Source organism: Bos indicus, chromosome 11 (genome assembly GCF_029378745.1).
Source record: "Bos indicus isolate NIAB-ARS_2022 breed Sahiwal x Tharparkar chromosome 11, NIAB-ARS_B.indTharparkar_mat_pri_1.0, whole genome shotgun sequence".
In the NCBI taxonomy this organism is placed as follows: domain Eukaryota; kingdom Metazoa; phylum Chordata; class Mammalia; order Artiodactyla; family Bovidae; genus Bos; species Bos indicus.
In genome coordinates this window covers 71,996,467-72,010,437 of record NC_091770.1, presented here as the reverse complement: position 1 = coordinate 72,010,437, position 13,971 = coordinate 71,996,467, and the positions used below count along the sequence as shown (strand labels likewise).

General features: G+C 41.6%; 2 protein-coding genes across 3 annotated transcripts in view; one reads left to right on the top strand and one right to left on the bottom strand.

Annotated features, from left to right (window-relative positions):
* The window catches only part of GCKR (glucokinase regulator), a 72,554-nt gene that overhangs the window by 15,080 nt on the left and 43,503 nt on the right, over positions 1 to 13,971 (top strand).
* The window catches only part of IFT172 (intraflagellar transport 172), a 36,543-nt gene that overhangs the window by 17,665 nt on the left and 4,907 nt on the right, over positions 1 to 13,971 (bottom strand). For both annotated transcript variants that reach the window (XM_019970509.2, XM_070798952.1), the window contains exons 8-17: positions 12,971 to 13,185; positions 11,947 to 12,070; positions 11,436 to 11,531; positions 10,374 to 10,535; positions 9,968 to 10,021; positions 9,643 to 9,746; positions 9,382 to 9,467; positions 4,205 to 4,317; positions 3,193 to 3,360; positions 93 to 229 (exon numbers count right to left, since the gene is read on the bottom strand). In XM_019970509.2, coding sequence (XP_019826068.1) covers positions 93 to 229; positions 3,193 to 3,360; positions 4,205 to 4,317; positions 9,382 to 9,467; positions 9,643 to 9,746; positions 9,968 to 10,021; positions 10,374 to 10,535; positions 11,436 to 11,531; positions 11,947 to 12,070; positions 12,971 to 13,185 — 1,259 coding nt within the window. The remainder of the gene's footprint in view (positions 1 to 92; positions 230 to 3,192; positions 3,361 to 4,204; positions 4,318 to 9,381; positions 9,468 to 9,642; positions 9,747 to 9,967; positions 10,022 to 10,373; positions 10,536 to 11,435; positions 11,532 to 11,946; positions 12,071 to 12,970; positions 13,186 to 13,971) is intronic.

Genomic DNA, 13,971 nt, shown 5'->3' with positions numbered 1-13,971 from the left:
TTCAGACATGGCTGGTTTTGCTGTCTACCTCAGGCAGGTCCTCAGACCCAGACTTCCCCACCACCGTGCTGGTTATCAGCCTCATGTCTCACCGGGTGTAGTTGCCGTCATCAATGGCTGTTCCAAACTCAATAAGGCCCTCATCCAGGGTGTAGGCAACTGTAGTCACACCTTCGGTCACCATCACCTCCGTCTTTCCCCCACCTCGCTCCAGACCTACAACATCACCCTGTAAAAATTCAATCCCCCCACCCCACCAGAATTCCAGGTGAATGTTGACACAGGCTCAACTGCAGAAAAGACCCACCCTCATCCAACCCTACTGCTCACACTCTGAGGGAATGACAATACTCTGTTTTTCTGACACTTCCCTCAAGCATATAAAAATTCCCCATCTGTGGGGTTAAAGTACATCCTTGGGTTAAAGTACACCATAGCTATGATAGCACTAGTGGCTAGGGATAAGCTGACAAAGTGTGGCATCCACTTCTGCTGCCAGCAGTACCATGACTTGGTATTCATTTAGCTGGAGAACCTTGGTAAAGGTTCTCCAGCTAAAATTCAACTTGAACTTGGAACATCCTTTTTAATGTATTGCTGAGTTCAACTGAAGAAATCACTAGGAAAGCTTCCTGCTCCCTCTCCCACCCTTCCCCTCCACAAAAAGAAAGAAAGGTCAGTAAGTTAAAACCAAAAGAAAAAAAAAAGAGAGCAGGAAAAAAATGTAAGGTGAGCAGATGGGAAAACTATAGTTACCCTAAGGCAAACACAGTATTAGGAGAGTAAACTTTGGGTCCTTCAGCAGAATGGGGAGGTCAAATCTGAGGATTTCTCATTAAACGTGGATCCTCTATTCAGTAAAGGAAACCAAAGGAGTATATAGATCATTAACATGCCTGATTCCTGCATAAGCAAATACAGATCATCCCTGGAGGAAAGCACGTCCAACTAAGGCCCTCAGGATTCCAAAAGATGACATTCAACGTAACATGAGCTCACAATTAAAAACTAGCAAAATACCACTTAACAAACCACTAGCAGGGAGTAAACAATAACTACAGACAAGTTTCAGACCTCCAGAGATCTGGGATATAAAAAATAACAGGAAAAAAGACAGTTATGGAATATAAAATAATTATGTGTGAAACATTAGAGACCCAAAAGATGAAATATTAAGACAGGAACAAGAGACTATCAAAAAATAGTCAGGCAGGTTGGAGAAAGAACCAAGTAAAGCCTTTAATTTTTGAAGTGGAAAAACAATACAATAGATGGTTTAAATAGTAGATTAGACAATGATGAAAGTGAACCGATGAACTGAAAGATGTATTTTAAGAAATTATCCAGAATGGGAGGCGAGTTTGGGGGAGAATGGATACTTATATATGTATGGCTTTGCTATACACCTGAAACAATCACAACATTGTTCATCCAATATAAATCCAATATGAAGTAAAAAGTTTTTTTAAAAAAGAAATTATCCAGAATTTACCATGGAGCTAAAAAAAATTTAGCATGAAAAGGCACAGAAGACAGGACAAGAAATCTAACATATGCCTAATTAGAGTTTTGATGGAGAGACTAGAGAATATGAGAGAAGAAGCAATGTTTAAATAGATTATGGTTGAGAAATTTCCAAGACTGATGGAAATATACTTACAAATATAGGAAGCACAATATACACCAAGCAAGATAAATAAAAAGAAGTTTATATCCAGACATATTGTAGTGAAATTTCAACACATCCAAAAAAAAAAAAAAAAAAGAGATTAAAAAAGAAAGATTTTTAAAGCAACCAGAGAGAAAAGACAGACCATCTATATAGAAGGGGCTATTTAGTAAACCTGCCAGAACAAAAGAGGTCATTCAATGGGAAAACATTTGTAAAAGGCTAAGAAAAATTAACTGTCAATCTAGAATTGGGTAGTGAGCCCAAGTATCTTTCAATAGCAAAGCTCTAAGTAAAAATAGTTTCAGATAATCAAAACCTGAGCATTTTATCATCAAAAGACTTTAAAGAATCTTCTAAATGTTACACTTCAAGAAGAGGAAGAAAAATAACTCCCGAGGGAAGATCAGCAGGTTAAAGGGAAAGGTGAATGGGGAAACTGGCACTATGATGGTAAGTCTAACCAAATTCTGTCTGTGTAAAACAGTAATGTCTAGCTTTGCGGATGACAGAAAGGAACAGAATACTAGACAACAGGGTCTTCCCTGGTGGTCCAGTGGCTAAGACTCCACATTCCCAATGCAGAGTGCCTGGTTTGATCCCTGGTCAGGGAACTAGATCCCACATGCCGTAACTAATAGTTCATACGCTGCAACTAAAAGATGCTGCAGCTAAGACCTGGCGCAGCCAAATAAGTAAATAAAATAAATATTACAAAGAACGACAACACTAAACAACAATGGCAAAGGGGAGGGAATCAAAGTTAAAGCCTTGTATGGTCCTTGTCTGCAGTGCAGTGGAGGGTGGGTGGATGCTGCTTAAATTCAGACTTTGTTAATTTAAATACATAATGAACTTTTAAGGGTAATTACTATAGAAACAGGATATTTAATCTTCAAACCAAAAAAAGGTATTTACAAAAGGACAAGCTCCCACCCCCACAATCAAACCTTAATCAGTCTAATATGAAGCAAAAAAGGAGGGGAAAAAAAAGAGATTGAGAAAAGAATAAAAAGAAAGCATCAAGTGCTCTATATACACCCGTGGCAGTCATCCTAGCCTAGCACACGGGCCTCTTTTCTGTTTCCATAGGCTCCTCCCATATTTGGGATATTACTGTGTGTATGAGGTTGTCATGGGGTAGGACAGAGGGTGTGATCAGCAGTCTGAAAAAAACAGAACTCTGAATGGCTTGTAACAGAGAATCAGCACATAAGGAGGTGTGATATGGAATTCCTCCTCGACTGGGGATCTTCCAGTCTAAGGGAACTCCACAATTCGACTTGGTGAATTCCCACTATAATAGGGACCAGTACTCTGAGGGTCTAATATAATGTCAGAAATTTGAACAAGGATGGCTCTGGGGCCCAGACCACTGTGGGAAGCAGTCTAAGTGTCACCTGCCAACTCCATCAGAGAGGTTATGGGTGGCAGGCAGAGAAACCAAGCAGCCTTCCCAGTTTCCTTGGGTTCCGATTAATCAGCCCGACACTATGTGTGAGGGTGCCCTGACGTGGACATACCCTGATAGACGACGTGGTGACCCTCTCGGGTGCCTCAATGTTGTACCACACACACAAGTTGTTTCGGTTCTGAGCCACCAGCACATCACTTCCTGGGACCCACTGCACGTAGGAGCAGAAGTTGAGGATCATCGTCTTAGAGCAGCTTTCAATATCGTATAGATGCAACTGGAGGAGGAAGAAGTAGATACACAATTAAGAAAAGATGTGGGTGTCTTCCCATCTGGACCATTTCCTAATGGGGAAATGTGGTGAGCTAGCCCACTAGTCAGGTACATGCTGAATTTCAAAGCTTACTGAACTTCGACCATAAACCCTTCAAGTTCATGCTCACTTGGTATATTCTGACACTGGCCAAATAAGAGATGACCAAAAGAGCAAAGGGCTACACCCTAGGAATTTAAGTTAGGTGAAGGTCAGACTTTCATTCCTAGAATAACTCTGGGCCAGAGTTATCAGTCTGGATTACAAAAATAAGGTCATGAGACAAATTAAATGGCCTGGAAATATGTGATGTGGCTTTTACATCACAGTGAAAATGAAATAAAAAATCACCAGGTAGTCCCCGAGGTCGAACTCACTGGCGATACCACACTGAGATCAGAATCAATAAAGGGCTGGGGGAGACTGTCCTCAAGTCAGCGTCAGTGCTAAGTGTGGCCGAAGAGCACTGGAGCAGTAGGTGTGGTAAAGGTCAGCTGGGCGGTGAGGAAGAGGAACGCAGGGGTGAGGGTGGTTCATGAAGTCACAGATTTGTGAATAGTAAGAGACACACCAACTCCCAAATTCCCCTCGTGATTTTGGTGCCTGCATGATACAATCTCTCAGGGTAAAATGGGATGCGTGGTGATATTAGATTTAGAAAATGTTGATCCTTCTGTGCTGTTCATTATGCTTATGGCATAGCCCCAAGAAATCACGTCCCATTCTGCCTCCCACTTCCCCTGGTGGCAGCTAGTACCACATCCTTTACGGACCAGTCAGTGGTTAAGGCCTTAGTAACCCTTCTCACACGAAGTTTCCGGTCCCTGAAGAGAAGCTTGTGCCCAGTCTCATTAAGTTCCAGCCAATCCACACGGCTCTCATGGCTGATGGTACCAATGTTGTAGCCGCCAATCAGGTCCACTAGAGAGTAAAGGAAACAGGGTGAAAAAGACAGATTCCACATAATTACGTACAAAGCATGAGGTGGCTTATGAAAGTTTGGTTTTAAGAATGTTGCATTAGTCTAGAGCACATCACTCAGGAGTACAAATGGTCAGTATAATATAGTTTTGCTAAGTTGTTTCAGATGCCGTGTTTCTTCTAAATTTACAGAGATTTCATTTAACTCCAGAGTTAAGTTAGAAGATCCAGATCCACCAAGAAATCTGATTCCTCTCTGGGACTCTGGGATTCGTCTCATAGCAGATCAGAACTGTGGCTTCTGTTACTCATGATAAGCCCCAGTTACAGCAAGCCTACCAATGACAGAAAGCTGATGAACGAAATGACCTCAGTGATCACAGGTGCTCCAAGGAGTTACCTGTACACCTGCGTAAAAACACAGAGGGTCCATCAGTGTTGAAGGTGCACAGACACAATAGGAGGAACCTCTGACTAAAGTTAGGTGGGTCAGTGTAGAGGATAAATATTAGCTGGGTCTGAATTTTGTAGATAACATTAAGAAACAATCATGTTTAGAACAGACCACTCAGGGTTGGCTAGGATGCTTTCAGGGAGTCTCCTGAAAAAAGCCCATTCACAGCTCCTATATATTATCTTATGCATTGTGATCCACACAGTCAAAGGCTTTGGCATAATCAATAAAGCAGAAATAGATGCTTTTCTGGAACTCTCTTGCTTTTTTGATGATCCAGCGGATGTTGGCAATTTGATCTCTGGTTCCTCTGCCTTTTCTAAAACCAGCTTGAACATCTGGAACTTCACGGTTCACGTATTGCTGAAGCCTGGCTTGGAGAATTTTAAGCATCACTTTACTAGCATGTGAGATGACTGCAATTGTGTGGTAGTTTGAGCATTCTTTGGCACTGCCTTTCTTTGAGATTGGAATGAAAACTGACCTTTTCCAGTCCTGTGGCCACTGCTGAGTTTTCCAAATTTGCTGGCATATTGAGTGCAACACTTTCACAGCATCATTTCTGCTTTACTGACTATGCCAAAGCCTTTGACTGTGTGGATCACAATAAATTGTGGACAATTCTGAAAGAGATGGGAATACCGGACCACCTGACCTGCCTCTTGAGAAACCTGTATGCAGGTCAGGAAGCAACAGTTAGAACTGGACATGGAACAACAGACTGGTTCCAAATAGAAAAAGGAGCACATCAAGGCTGTATATTGTCACCCTGCTTATTTAACTTATATGCAGAGTACATCATGAGAAACACTGGGCTGGAAGAAGCATGAGCTGGAATCAAGATTGCTGGGAGAAATATCAATAACTTCAGATATACAGATGACACCACCCTTACGGCAGCAAGTGAAGAGGAACTAAAGAGCCTCTTGATGAAAGTGAAAGTGGAGAGTGAAAAAGTTGCCTTAAAACTTAACATTGCTGGACATGGAACAACAGACTGGTTCCAACAGGAAAAGGAGTACGTCAAGGCTGTATATGGTCACCCTGCTTATTTAACTTCTATGCAGAGTACATCATGAGAAACGCTGGGCTGGAAGAAGCACGAGCTGGAATCAAGATTGCCGGGAGAAATATCAATAACCTCAGATATGCAGATGACACCACCCTTATGGCAGAAAGTGAAGAGGAACTAAAAAGCCTCTTGATGAAAGTGAAAGAGGAGAGTGAAAAAGTTGGCTTAAAACTCAACATTCAGAAAATGAAGATCATGGCATCTGGTCCCATCACTTCATGGCAAATAGATGGGGAAACAATGGAAACAGTGTCAGACTTTATTTTTCTGGGCTCCAAAATCACTGCAGATGGTGACTGCAGCCATGAAATTAAAAGACCCTTACTCCTCGGAAGGAAAGTTATGACCAACCTAGATAGCATATTCAAAAGCAGAGACATTACTTTGCCAACAAAGGTCCATCTAGTCAAGGCTATGGTTTTTCCAGTGGTCATGTATGGATGCGAGAGTTGGACTGTGAAGAAAGCTGAGCGCCGAAGAATTGATGCTTCTGAACTGTGGTGTTGGAGAAGACTCTTGAGAGTCCCTTGGACTGCAAGGAGATCCAACCAGTCCATTCTGAAGGAGATCAGCCCTGGGATTTCTTTGGAAAGAATGATGCTAAAGCTGAAACTCCAGTACTTTGGCCACCTCATGTGAAGAGCTGACTCATTGGAAAAGACTCTGATGCTGGGAAGGATTGGGGGCAGGAGGAGAAGGGGACGACATAGGATGAGATGGCTGGATGGCATCACAGACTTGATGGACGTGAGTTTGAGTGAACTCCGGGAGTTGGTGATGGACAGGGAGGCCTGGCATGCTGCGATTATTGGGGTCACAAAGAGTCGGACACGACTGAGCGACTGAACTGAACTGAACTGAACTGACTGAAGCTAAAAACCAAATGCCAGCTGATATCCACAACTGGGACGACCAACTTAAAAATGAATTTTTCTTTAATTCAAAAGCAAAATCAGTAAATCCATGTTTTAACGCCTCAATTATAAGTACAATTAGAAAGTGCTAAAGCTGTGGGGACCCTATTTCTATGAGCACCCTGAAATTACATACAAAATTATGTGTGTAGATATTTTTCTGGGAAAGGATTTATGCTTTTAATTAGACACTCAAAGGGGTTGGTGACCCAAAAAAGTTAAGAGATAAACTCTGTCAGTGTACATTGAAGATGAGACCTACAGAGTGAGGTGACTTGTCCAAAGTCATATGGCTCACTACTGCTATTAGAACTTAGGCCAGTGGACTGTGTTATTATTTGCATTATACTTATATTTCTGAGCTCAGAAACCTCATATGAAATATAAAACTCTAGAAATGTAAAAATATCTTAAGGACAGACCCATATGTATATGGAAACTTGATTTATGAGAGATGACATAATGTATTACTGGGTGAAGAATGGATTTTCAATAAATAGTTACACATATGGAAAAATAAAATTAGATTTCTACTTATATTATGCACAAAAATAAATTCCAGGTAAAAGGCAAAAATTTTAAGTGCCAAAATATAGGAGGGAGTAGAAAGGGATTTCCTAAATAAGACCTCAAAACCTACAAACTATTTATTAAAAAGTGATACACAACACTGTAAATCAACTATACTTCAATTTTTAAAAAGTGATGAAATGAACTACATTAAACTTAAAAATGTCTAAACACTAAGAGATGCTGAAAAGGAGAGAAAAGACAAGCCACAGGCGGAGACAAAATAACTGCAGCGCAAATAACCATCAAAGTCTATACCTGCACACACAAAGAACTCCTTCAAGTAAACAAGAAAGAAAGTGAAAGTCACTCAGTCATGTCAGACTCTTTGCGACCCCATGGACTACACAGTCCATGGAATTATCCAGGCCAGAATACTGGAGTGGGTACCCTTTCCCTTCTCCAGGGGATCTTCCCAACCCAGTGATTGAACCCAGGTCTCCCGCATCTCGGGTGGATTCTGTACCAGCTGAGCCACAAGGGAAGCCCAAACAAGAAAAAGACAATCTAATTTTAAAAAGAGGCAATGGATATAAACTGGCAACTCATGGAAGAAGAAATCCAAAATGCCAATAAACAAATGAACAAAAAATTAATACAATGAAATATATTTTCATATATTGAACACATCAAATTGAGCCAATTATGAAGTCAGGCAATTTCAAGCATTGGAGAGGATGTGGAACTGTAACTGCTGGTGGGACTGTAAACTGGTACAACCTCTTCAGAGAGCAATTTGGAAATATTTAGTGAAATTGAGGATGTACCTCTTTTATGATTCAGCAATTCCATGCTGGGTGTAAACCTTAGAGAACTGAAATACTGCAATAGGGAAAAACCAACAACTTAAATGTCCACCAATAAAAGAAGAGAGAAAAGATCCAAGGAAAATATAATGGAACGTTAAGGATTTGACAGAATTTGGTATGGGTATAGAGCTCTTCCCTGTCACTAAGTCATGTCTGACCCTTCTGTTACCCCATGGACTGTAGCCTGTCAGGCTCCTCTGTCCATGGGATTTTCCAAGCAAGAATACTGGAGTGGGTTGCCATTTCCTTCTCCAGGGAATCTTTCCAGCACAGGATTGAACCCCTGTCTCCTACGTCTCCTGCACTGCAGGCAGATTCTTTACCCACTCAGCCATCAGGGAAGCCCATGGGTATACAAGTAATAATAATAAGAAAAGCACTTAGACTACTGTTTGGTATATAGTAAGTATGTAACAAATGTTAGCTATTCATATAATATTATGGGTATACAAGTAATAATAATATTATTATTATCAATAGCTAACATTTATTACGCACTTATATACTAGGCACTAGTCTAAGTGCTTTTCATATGAAGTAGGTGCTATTTTTATCCCCACTTTGTAGATGAGGAAATTGAGATACAGAAAGGATAAGTAACTTACCTGAAGATCACACAGGTAGTAAGTAGACAAGTGGGGAGGTTTGACTCCAGAGCTCTGCTGTTAACAACTACACTACCTGGATATGTTATTCTCTAATAAGCTTTTTAGAGAATATCATGCTATTCTTTATACTCTTTCCCTATGCTTGGAACATTTCATGATACAAAATTAACTATTAATATATAAGTACGATTTATAAATGTGAACACTTGTGATATGTATATACAATGTGTCATCACTACTTATTAATGACAAACTATACAGAAAGTAAGTCCCCTTCCTAAGGGGACTTACCAGTTCTAAGAATCTGTGATCCTATGAAGTCTAAACAGGAAAATTCTTAAATTTTCTAATGGTTCTTCTCTACAATTCACAATTTCCCAGCCCTAAGATAAATGCCTACAGAACATGAATAATTATATGGGCAGGCCTATACACACCAAGGTATCTATATCTAGACTTCTAGACACAGACACACACGTGAATTTAAGCATTTCACATATCCACTGTAAGAATGCAGACGCACATTTACCTGCTGTCTCTGAGAGTCTTGGATTCTCCACTGCATACAATCCTGTGATATGGAAGTGCTTTATAAACATCAATTTTGTTATTACAATTATGAGGGAGTCTTACTCACCTATAGCAATAGTCTTGATATCAACAAGATAAGCCAATTTCTTATTATCCTCCATTCCTCGCTGACGCCTCTCATTAATACGGACACTGAAACATGAAAGGTCAGGTAAGGCAAAACGGGCTTAGGTAGCTAGGATGTTTAACAATAGCTCTGAAACAAGACATGGGATGAAGGTTTTAGATTAACTCGAGGATACAGGGGTTAGAAGTCAAAAAGGAAATCTTTTGGGTTTCAAAAATTTAGAGAACTAGGTGGGGTTACCTGATGAGATGGGGGTTCATGAATTCAGTACGTACAGAACCCAGGGTATCATTACTCCCATATTCCACAAGGGTGAGCTCTCCAGCATTGAAGATCATGCACACCTGGGGATGAATGGGATTGTTATATGGTGGAAAGATTGCATGAAGAAAGAGACAGTCGAGGGAGGTACATTGCGAGTTTATAGCAAAGTCCACTTTTCTCTTTATTCTGTTCCTCTATTTCACCTTCCCATTTTATCTGCTGTTTCCTCAACCCCTTACCACTTGCCATCCTATGACACAGAAGCTAAAAGAAGGTTTATGGTGAATCAAGCTCTACTCACATTTTCATTTTCAAAGAAATACTTCTCATTGCCACCAGATCCCTGCCAAGCTACCTGTTAAGGGGGAAGAAGACATAAGGAACCTGTGGATAACCACCTGAGGCAATGCTGCAAGAACAGCAGGGTGGGACGCAGAGAGATTGATCTGGGGAGGTCTGACATTGCACAAGAGAGATACTATGTCAGATTCTGCCTTGGACCCTGTGCTTCTGGGAGAAGGTGTTAACAAAGTCCAACAGCCGTGATTCATATTCCAGGATTCTAAACCTGGATCTCACTCCCTGAAACCAGGTCCCCAACACAGGAATGTTAGAGCATCCCATGGAGACCTTCCCCAGGGACCCTGCCTCATCTGGGCAACACCTCAGGATGCCCCATTCCCCACCTCTCCATGTTTGGTTCCTACCTCACTAAGGCGATTTGTGGTCAGGTCCCCCAGCAGCAGTGTGTCTGACGTGTGGGCCACCAGGTAGCGTTCCTTTCCCAGGATTTTCACTTCTTCCACCTCGTAGCCATAGTGTGACTTGAGTACCACTCGGGTCCCCGATGAGAGGTTCTTCACAATCACCTTGGTAAAAGAGGAGTCTCAGCTCCCCCAGTCCGAAAGTGGGGGGAATGGGCTGTGTCCTTTGCCTACCGCCACAGTGCTAAGCAAAAGCACATCTTGTTTCCTTGCCTGGCCTGGGATATTCTTAGTAAAAAGGACATCTCACATTTATAATGCTTTTACTATTTATAAAACGCTTTCATCTATTATCTCTTTCAATGCTTATAATACAAATGATTCTGAAAGTTCCACTGGGTTAAACTAATCACTCACCCTATGTTCCTGTAGCTCTCTCTACAAACTTTTATAACTTTACCATGTGTGCTATATTATTTTTTGATACATGTGTCTCCTTCACTAGAATGATCTCAATTAAGGGACAATGTATTACAGATAACCATCTTTGAATTCTCAATGCCTAACAGTGCTGACAGATAAAGAAAGGACAAATATTTCTGGAGAAACTGAAAGACTGAAGGAATCAATGAATAATAAATGAAGGAAAAGAGGGTAGAGGTAGAGAAAAGATAAAACTGGGTTCAGGACCTAAGGCATGAGCTTGCAACATCATATACAATGAGTTCAGAGGCCCTAAAACAAAGGAATTCAGAATTATAATCCTATTAATTTCCCCAGTTGACATCCTATAGGGAGTCAAGTTTTAAACCAGGAAGATGTAAATGGCAATCTCTGTACCCCTTAAACCTGGTATTTTTAATAAGAGAAGAGAAGAGAATAATCCTTCTCTTACAATAGGCTGGAAGACCTACTGTGGGAAAGTTGTCAGACATATTCTGTTCCTCAGAACAGCTCTGCCAGAGGTTAAATTTGAGTCTATGTTGTGGCCAGACCACAGGGTAGTACTGCAGGGATGAATGAGCCATGGCATGACCTCAGTGTGGTAGGCTATCAGCTGCTTACCTGGCTAGGTCCCACATAAGTCAATTCAAACTTATTCTTGTAAATGCTCCTTCGGAGGCAGCAGTCAAACTGTTCCACTCCACCACAGAGTGTGCCCTGGAAGGGAAAGTGGCAGCATAAAGGGTAACACACACAGCGTAGAGGCGTGAAGAGGGTATTTAGAGACACTCTCAAACCCTAGGTTCTAGAATCTACAGAAGAGTCGGCAGTGAAAGGGTTGGTAGGTTTTGGAAGTATCAGCAGGAAAGAGGTGCACTTGCAGGACTCAAGAGCATCACGTAGTTAGTGATGGGATATGAGGGAGAAACTAGCCCTGCCTATAAACTCTTGACCCATGTGACCCCCAATAAAGTATGGATTTCTCTTTCCTGCCTGCAACACTGGAGTTTTAGACTGCGATCAAAAGGGAAGAGGAGTTTCTCCAGTGTCAGGAGAGAGTGCTTTAAGATAGGTGGGATTTTTCTTAATTTGAAGAAGTCACCAAAGCAGAAAGGGGTTACTAGTTGCATACCGCACAGAGTCGTGAGCCATCCCGCTTCCAGGCCAAGGCAGTGATGGTGTATAAGTTGGCAATCTCCTTGGGCTTTGCCTCTTCCCAGATGTTTCTCCGAGGACTCCAGTTGAGCACCCGAAGTCTGAAATTAAGTATGTGGCTTTTAGAAGAGATGGAGGCTGAGAAAAAGTGAAAATGGGCTTGTAATGGAAGGAAATGAGTTTTGCTATATCAGAGAACAGAGGAAGTAAAAGAAAACAGACAAGGTGGCGGGAGGTGGGGGGTCTAGTAGGAGAGGACAAAAATGTTCGAGGGAAGTAAACTGGGAAAATCAAGTCAAAAGTAAAATAGAGTAAGAGAGATAGGAGTGAAAAAATAAAAAGGGACTGTGGATATTTAGAAAAATGAGCTGTTAGTATAGAGAAATACAGAAAACGAAAAGAGAATTGCTAGGAGTCAGAGAAGAAAGAAAGGAAGAGACATACATGAGACTGAAAGGGACAAAGACAGCACTGACAAAGCTGGGGTTAAAAGCACTCCAGGAAGAGATGGGACCTAGACTCCAGCTGTTTATGCACCGTCCCATCATTTATACATTCACAAACATCTGAGCACCTATGATATACTAGATGCTAATCTAGGCTCTGGAGACTTGAAAAAAAAAATAATAGAGGCTCTCTTCTTAAGGGCTCTTCAAATTAGCCCATTAGATACAAACACCAAAGGATAATACAGTGTGATAAACACAAAGCCAGTAGTCTGAAAAGGCGCAACGGGAATACAAAGAAAGTAGAGATAAAGTCTGCTGTGGAGTCCTGGGGAGAGACTGAGACACACGACCAGAGCATGGTGAATCTTGGAACTGATGGCATGCTAGTGGATGGTGGGAGCAGGAAGAGGAAAATGTGCATGAATTAAAACTTGAGAATCACTTGATTCTGACGCTCAACCAGTCTTCCACTCTGGTTGGGAAGCAAAACTGGGCTAAAGAAGAGTGTACACAGGGAAAGTAGGCAGAAGCCACAGCTGGACAGGGACCCACCTGTCATAGCTTCCCAGCACAACCGACTGGCCCCCAGGACTTGCTGCAGCTGTGGTGAACTCCCGCTCCAGAGGGTCACGGCTGTAGTCAAAAGTTTGTAGCACATGGCCTTCCTTTCCATAGGCCACAATCCTCCGGTCACAGCCTGCAGCCACAATGCTGTTGGTTGCCCACGCCAAGGCATAGGGTGGGCATGGATGGTTCACCAACTTTCCCTAAGAGTAGAAGAGGGTTTCTGTCACTCTGAGGACACCACCTCAGAAATTTCTCATTGCTAGCACCTGACACACTCCCTTGGACAATTCTACTCGAGGAAATCTTTTCCCCAACATTTTCCTGCCATAACACATCCTAATCTGAAGACTTCACAAATTATCTGTCTTTACCACACACTCATCTTCTATGACATTTTAATATATATGCATTTATCAATTTTATGTTCAAAGTGAAAGTCGCTCAGTCATGTCTGACTCTTTGCGACCCCATGAACTATGCAGTCCATGGAATTTTCCAGGCCAGAATACTGTAATGGGGAGCCTTTCCCTTCTCCAGGGGATCTTCCCAACCCAGGGGTCGAACCCAGGTCTCCTGCATTGCAGGCGGATTCTTTACCAGAGGAGCCCCAAGGGAAGCCCTTATGTTCAAAAGGAAACCTCAAAATACTTGTTTGGAGATCTTCAATACTCACCTAGTAAGGCTCCCAAAGGAAGCTGACCTACACATCAACCAACACTGTATAGGCCCACAGGGAATATACGACTTCTTTATTTTAGGAAGGGCACGTTTAATCATGATACAGATAATTCTTATTGTAAATGATTCAAACAATAGAGGATTAAAACATGAACCTTCCTTTATTCCTCTATATTTCCCTTTCCAAGCATAAACAACTCTTTTGTTCTTTGAATTTATAAATATATGTAAAACATTTTACATAAATGAGAATAATTTTTAATTTTCATTTCTCTCCGAGTCTTTATTTCCCTTCGCCTCAAGGTTCC